Source organism: Denticeps clupeoides, chromosome 3, assembly GCF_900700375.1.
Source record: "Denticeps clupeoides chromosome 3, fDenClu1.1, whole genome shotgun sequence".
In the NCBI taxonomy this organism is placed as follows: Eukaryota; Metazoa; Chordata; class Actinopteri; order Clupeiformes; family Denticipitidae; genus Denticeps; species Denticeps clupeoides.
In genome coordinates this window covers 9,366,557-9,374,049 of record NC_041709.1, presented here as the reverse complement: position 1 = coordinate 9,374,049, position 7,493 = coordinate 9,366,557, and the positions used below count along the sequence as shown (strand labels likewise).

The following is a 7,493-nucleotide window of genomic DNA, read 5'->3' as shown; positions in this document are numbered from 1 at the left end:
GTCAAGAAATGTGCAAATTATTAAACTAATTAAACGGATTACGTCGAAACCAAACTGGACGCACATTTGTATTTAATTTATTTTCACATGGCAGTCCACTGTGACAGAAGTTGCTCCACTGCTCTAGTTTGGCGGTGTCACGTCTGCAGACCGCGTCATGCGACTGTTGCGTCGCAGTTTCTTAGCCTCGTGGTATTTGTATTTTTTTAAAGACTCGTTCGCAAGACCCGTGAATCTGAGAAGAACTACAACTCCCACAACCCCCCGCGCCAGCGGTACCGTGATCTGCGCGTGGAGACCATGGCGTTTCCCCGGACTCTCTGACTGGGGCTGTCAGGAAAATAGCAGCGGGAAAACGTCTGCACGGCCCATTCTGACAGCGATAAACTTGGATTTTGTGACAAGTGAAAATGGGGTCTCGTATCAAGTAAGCGCCATTTGTTCCGTTGTTTCCTGAGACGGCGTAGATTGCTCTAGCTTCGCGAGACGGAAACCGGTGACACTACGAGGCCTGGACTTGTTGAAACCGGGTGTTACGTTTGGACAATTTACACGTCTGTCTGATGTAAACTGCTCTCGGCGTCCTAAAATGATAATGCACAAAACAGCGCGGCGTCACATTCGCGTTTTGTTGGCTCCATTCGGACGTTATCCAGCGTTAGCGGGCAGGTAGAAACATGTAAACAAATGCCGACGTTCCTGCCTCGGGCTCCGAATTCCGTCTCTGGCCTTCACGGGAGCCTTGATATTTCTGATCTCGCACCGGCCTCGCTGCCTTTAACTGGCCTGAACACCAGTGACGAGCGCTATTGTCTAAGCAGGAAGTGGGGTTCATTAGTTTAGGGGAGTCTGGGGCGTGGTCTGTTGCTTCATACACGCTCACCCTTGATCGTGGACGTTTGCTTTCGTCATGCATACACGGTGTATCACCATGGTTGCCTTTCAGCAGTCCCCCAGTTATGATTTATTGACAGATCTGGCCGTATTGCATCTCGTAACACCGAGACTGATATATTTCGAGGTCAGCCCTGTTTTCAAATGATGTCGCTGCAGTGTCAAGTGTCACCAGTATGCTGTTCTGTGTGTTAAGGACATGACCTGGTGTGTCTTGTCAACAACTGCAGGGCTTTCACAGTTCTCGATACCTCCAGGATCAACAGTGTACCTTTTGAAAGCTGTGTAAATAAGACTGACGAGTGTGATGATCATTATGGGATGACTTTTTTTTTTTGTTTTACTCAGGGCTCACATAGAAATGCTTTGATATGTTTGGATTTTTAATCGTTGCAAACTTTCTGTCCTGTGCATTTTGCAGGGAGAGCCCCGAAGCAAGTTTTGAAGTGTATGTGGAGGTGGTACATGCAGGACCATCAGGTTCAGGTAAACATTATCGTGACTGTCTCAAGCTCATAACTTCCTCATTAGAACTCTTGGGTGTGCCCTGTAGTTCAACATTACGTATTATTTTGCAAGGCCATGTTTTATGCTTATTCAGCAAACCGCCGCCCTGCCTGTACTGTTTGACTGTGGAGTGTCTGTTGTCAGCACTTACACTGGTAGTGTAATTTGTTTTATTCGTTTTATTTATCTTTTTTGATGATTGTACCCATGAACTTGCTTTGGGGGTTTGTTCAGCATAATACAGATAGGTTAGGTGTCAAGCATCATGTCTCATCAAGTATGTTCTGTACACTACCCCTTTCACTCCTGGGAATAATCCTCTGCTACATTGCTATGTGCACAAGTAATAATCTCACTTCAAAAAGGAGAAATTAAATCTCATGTAAATTAATGGAGATTTGAATTGTAAAATTGTGCTGTTTAACTAATTTTCATGATTTCACAAATATTCCCAAGGTCCCTGTTTCATCCACTGCATTCTGCATACATGGTTTATTGGCCTCAGTGGCCCAAAATGCAATAAAAAATTCTGTATAATGACATATTTAAAAAAACGGGGTCAGTGTGACTGAATGGGCTTCACCTTCTTCACAACAACAACAACAACACCAACAACATTTATTTCTTATATAGCCCAAAATGACCCAATGGGCTTTGACAGGCCCTACAGTTGACACCCCCCATACTTGACCCTTCTCCACACAAAAAAAAACTCTAGGAGAGAGGAAAAAAAAAAAGAAAGGAAGAAACTTTGGGAAGGAGTGATACAGAGAGGGACCCCCTTCCAGGGTAGAGTGAGCCTGCAAATGGTGTCAGTGCAGGGCTGGGGATGATATAATAATAAGTCCTACGGTTGTAGGGTTGGAGAAGTCCAGGATGTAGTCAGTGTCATGGTCTAGATTACGTGTCCATAATGATGTTACTTGTCCATTTGAAGATCCCTGAAGCTATATGTCCTTGTTCAACCTTTCCCCCCACTGCTGGCCTTGCACATTTTTTGTGGGTGATTTGCTTTGTCTTTGTCTCTTTTTAATAACCATGTTAACTCATAAAAGGTGGCATTATGAAAATGTGTGCACTTTTGACTCTTTGGCGATTTTCCTCAGTAGCAGAAAAACTGTAATTTGTTGCTCACTTGACTTAATTGTTGATTTGACTAAGATATTGTGCAGCTTAATTATGCAGCCTGTCGTGGGGGCTAAATATACATTAGATTAAAATAAACAGGGCTATTCTGTGACCTGCTGCTTCCTTCCTTGTCCTGATTTTCGCCATGCAGGACCAACTATTGTCCCTTTCTTGGCAGGGTGTGAAAAGCACGTTTTCCTCTGATCAGATAATTGGGGGGTCCCTGACCATTGCTCCATAAATGCATTTAGTAATTAAAGCCATGCTAAAAATAGAGCCTCAACGTTTGATCTTTTCTATATCTTTACATGTGGCTTTATACACAGCATCTTTAAGAAGATTTGTATTGATCAGGCTTTGCTGTTCTGATGCGAGTTTGCATTTCCTTTAGATCAGATGTGCACATGTTTTGGCTGATTTATTTGTCTTCAGTTAAATGAGTTCCAAGTGGCATTGTGTCTGTCTAGCTGTTTGAATCACCTTTAGGCACACAGGCCTTCTGTACAGGCCTCCTTTACCTCTTCAGGAAGAGGGGCATTGTTGATGGGGAACCTATTATCTGGAAAAAGAGTTTCAATTTGAATCAGTTTCCTGGGCTTTACTGAACCCATGTAGTCAAAAGTACAGTGTTTCTGCTGATGTGGCATTTTTATTTTTAAAGGTTGGAAAAAAAAAATAACACCAGAGATAATAATGATTGTGCTGATAGGACCCTTCTCTTTTGTTATTGTGGCCTTCATCTTCAGCACATAAAATATTGGAAAAAGAAATGATTTTGTTTTCAAGACATTGTCTTGCCGATTCTCCTTAGAACAAACCAAGAAAAGAGAAGAAATGGCTAAAAATGATATGAACTCTGAGAAATTGCTGTTTAAGAAAGGATGTGCCATATGCATGCAACTAATGAGCATTTAAGGTTGTTTACTCTCTGGAGTCTGCTCTTTCCAGCCACTTCCAGAGCTCTTTGATTACTGTGACAGCGGCGTTCCACATTCCACCTCCATGAGGTCCACAGCATGACCTCTGACCCCTTGGGGAGCTGTGGAACTGTGCTGCGCTCTGAGAAGTGATGGCTGCAGGAGCGGAGGAGTAAAACGCTAATTAAGAGTTCCTGCATTTTCCTTCACTGATTTCAGAAGCCAGTAGAGGCCAGAGCACCACGTGACGTGTGTGTGAGTGTGATTGTGAGTGTGTGCGCAAAAGTGGAGGGAACCAAGATTGGTTACCAAAAGCAAGTTAATTTACGTCTGCCTACCATACAAGTCTATGTGTACATTTCCTGCTGAGAGCACTTATGGGTTTTGTTTAAAAATGAATATAAGGCTAGCTTGAAAAAAAAAAAAACTGTCCATCTACAACAGAAAAGACTCACACTTTCTAGGTCGCCAATGTAGCTTCTGCGTATTTTAGCGATGGCGCGTTGGCCAGCGCGCAGCTTGCGTTCTCCCAATTTGTCCAATTTGCCTTGATGCAATCAAATTGATCCCTAGTGTTTGTGACCTTCACGTTGCATCGGCCTACAGCTGACAGTCAGCGTGTTCTGCACGATGACAGCCCATTTCGCTGTTTTTTTTTTTTTTTTTTTGTTGCCCCAACCAACTGATGCAGTTTTTAATGCAACTACCCTCCTTTCAGTACACCAACCCCCCAACAACCACCACCACATCACAGCCTCACCCACTGCCCTCCCCTCCAGCCCTTGGGGCCTGAGGATTAATCCGGCCTTGTTTTGTTTGCAGAGGCTGAGCTGCTTCAGCTGGGAGATGGTGCTATTTGCACTCCAGTGCTTTATCGAGCAGAAAAAAAACAGGGAATCGGAGAATGGGCGTCAAGCCTGGGTGGAAACTGAGACTGTTTTACATTCAGTTTTTTTTATTTTTTCTCGTTGATTAAACCAATTTTTTTTTCTTTTTCAAACAGTTGTTTTTGTTTGTATAATTTTGCATTTAGCATTTTATTCTATAGACTTTCTCATTGCTACCGCCTTACAGCCTTGGTCGTGCTGAGTAATGTCTTCTGTCCAGAAACCTAGTAGCCTGATAGCCAGCCCTGCCCTGAGCAGGAGATTCCGCTGGTGGCCCCTGTCAGGCTCTCGCAGCAGCCTGTTATCCAGCATGTCAGACAAAGGGGCCCTAATCCATGCAAACACTGGCAAGTAAATAGAGCACGAGGTGAGGCGGAGAGTTGAGAGGGTGACGGTGGAGTCAAGTAGCTTTTAACCGAGCCAAATAACAGGTTTGTAAGCGTGTAGAAGAAGAAGTTTCATTAAAGGGGGCTGGGCATGGCTGACAGAGCTCTGTTTGACTCTTCTCTCATGGGGCTGTGACTGACAGGTGACATCCTGCAAGTGACAAGCTGTAGCAGATCTGAAAGGCCCCCCCACTCGTCTTTCCTCTGTGCTCGTGGGAGTGCCAAGGGAGACAACGCAAAGAGAGAGATCCCCTTCACACATAGCTTTTTTTTTTTTGTTGTTGTTGCACATGCTTGTGCATCTCTGTAGCACGTCATCTGATCTGTGTGCCTGGACAAAGTTTGGGAAATGTTGAGTCTGGGGCTTCTCATGCCAGGTGGCTCCAGCACATTGGCATGTGTCTGCAGGGGGTGTGTGGCTGTGAGCAGGTTCAGGATAGGGCAGCAAGCGTCCCATTTTTAGAAGCAGCCGGGGCTGTAGCATCATGTTGCTGAGCTGGCACGAAAGAATCCCCCCAAGTCTGTCACGGCGGCCTGAAAGCGGCCTTCGTGGTCTTTTTAAAATAGCCCCACTATTTTAACAGGAAGAAAGACAAATTCCTTTCGCTGTCAGGTGCTGTCCCTGTGTAGGAATACCCCTGTTGGCTGGCCCACAAGCAGGCAGTAGCCAAAATAAAGCGGATTCTCACGAGGCGTGCGAACTAACATGACCTTTTTATTCTGGATTCTTCTGGGCCTGTCTCTTTAGAGGTTGTTTTTGTGTGTGTGTGTGTGTGTGAACGAAGGCACATCACACGTATCTGTAACAGAAACGTATCTTATAAGCAGGTCTCTGTCCACAGTAGCCAGTGAAACATTGATTTCTCCTTGTCAGTTTTACAAAGGATTGATTTGTTAAGACAGGATTGTGTGTTTTTTTTTTTTTTGTGCTCCCCCCGGACGCGGGCTGGACGAGCGTTTAGGAGATAACAGCGCCTTCCTGCGTGCTGCCGGCTCTCCTGCTTGTTCTGCTTGATCATTCTGCAGCCAGTGTGCACGCTGGACCAGTAATGAAATGTCATGCTGCCGCTTGGCCTGCATTTGTGTGCTGTATCCCTGTACCCATGTGTGCTTCGGAAAGGAGTGTGCTCGTTCCAGTCGTGCCTTTTATGTGTGTGTGTGTGTTCGTGTGTGCGCGTGCCTGTGTTTTTCCAACCCTCTCCCCTTGGTCTAGGTTTCTTCTCTTAATTACAGCAGTGCAGGTCCTGGGAGACCCGTCTCCTGTGAGTGCACCCCTCCCTTCCGCCCCCTCCGAGGGCTCCAGCAGAGTCCCCATTAACGGCAGACCAAGGCCGGCTGTTTGTACTCTCACACGGAGCACAATTAAATGCAGGCAGATCAAAAAGCCAGGGGAAGTCTCAGTGCAGTGTGATACTTTTTAAAAATGCACATTCTGCTATTGATGGCTGTCTGTGTTTTTTTTTTTTCTTCTTGTTCTTCTTCCCCCAAGCTCACCCCCGCCAGCCCCCCATTTGTTGCTCCGGACTCGGACTCTAATGGCACAAGCTGCCTCCACAGTTAACTTAATTTCATCTTTTTTTAATATCCTTTCAGTGGGCTTTAGTCTGCAGGTTTGCAAGGCTTCTTTCATAATGGTTTCCTGTGTATGGTGAAGGAGGGTGATTAAAAGTGCCTGGTCTGAGAGTGTGTAGCAGTGCATTTAGGATATGTGGGTGTGTGGGGCACTTGGGTCGGCATTAGCAATGCAGCGGGTTGAGTCTGGAGGTGAGTGTCAGCTCCAATTCTCACTTTGTGCTCCCTGCAGATAGGTGCTGACTCCTGCTCCCCCCCAGGGATCCCGTTGCTATATCAGGTCTCAGAACAGCTTCTTTCAATTTGCGTCCTGTCATTATTATGGCTCACTCAGAGACAGTCACGATACGAGCTGTCCTGTTACTTCATCAGTAGCTCAGAATACTTTTTAGCAATTCGTAGATTATATTTTTAAATGTAGTTGAATTCTTCTCTTGGTAGTCTTTGTGTGGGAATAAAGGAAAGAACCTGGTGGAATGATTGGCAGGTCCATCTTGCTCCTGCTCCTTTCTCATTATTCCTGTATTTTAATTTCCTTCGTTTTTAATTGCAGTTGCACCCTCTCATTTCCCCCTTCTCCTCTCTGTCCAGCTTTTTGCTCACAGTTAACATTCAACCTCAAGGCTGTTTTAACTTTAAATGAGATCAGTGGCTTCCATCTTTTTTTTTTTTTCTTTCTTTTTTTCTTTCCTCCCTTTTCTCTTTTGTAGTACAGTAGACGGTGGCTGGAGTCTCTTCACTTAGTGAATTAATTGATGTCTCCTTTTATTTGCAGTGCATTAATGATGTGTGAGGCAGAGAGCGTAGCTCAGTGTTCATCCTACACGGGGCTTTAATGTCACAGGCAGAACAGCTGCTGCTGACTGGATGCTGCAGAGTATGGGACCATATGCTGAGTTAGATACTGATGCAGACATGCTGAGAGGATCCCCTTGTTTAATTGAGCAAACTCACTTTGAGCAGTAGTGTGTGTCTGTCCGTGTGTGATTTGATTTGATCGGATCTTGAGCAAAAGCAGCCTTGTGAGTTAAAACTCTCTTGTTGGCTAATCCCCTGATGCAGGATTGTGTAATATCCTGTTAGCGAGGTATGCAAAGCTGCTGGGTTTGTGGCTGGCACTGCCAAACCCTCTATGTGTCCCTCATACACACAAGTACACACTGACGGGGGCCTGTAGAAACATACAGGCCTGCACGCCCTCG

The 7,493-nt window shown here is 45.2% G+C and overlaps 1 protein-coding gene across 7 annotated transcripts in view; it reads left to right on the top strand.

Moving 5' to 3' along the window:
* Positions 1-286: 286 nt before the first annotated feature.
* The window catches only part of dennd1a (DENN/MADD domain containing 1A), a 66,199-nt gene continuing 58,992 nt past the window's right edge, over positions 287-7,493 (top strand). For all 7 annotated transcript variants that reach the window (XM_028972961.1, XM_028972959.1, XM_028972957.1 and 4 more), the window contains exons 1-2: positions 287-427; positions 1,316-1,380. In XM_028972961.1, the coding sequence (XP_028828794.1) occupies positions 411-427; positions 1,316-1,380 (82 nt within the window). In that variant the 5' untranslated portion in view covers positions 287-410. The remainder of the gene's footprint in view (positions 428-1,315; positions 1,381-7,493) is intronic.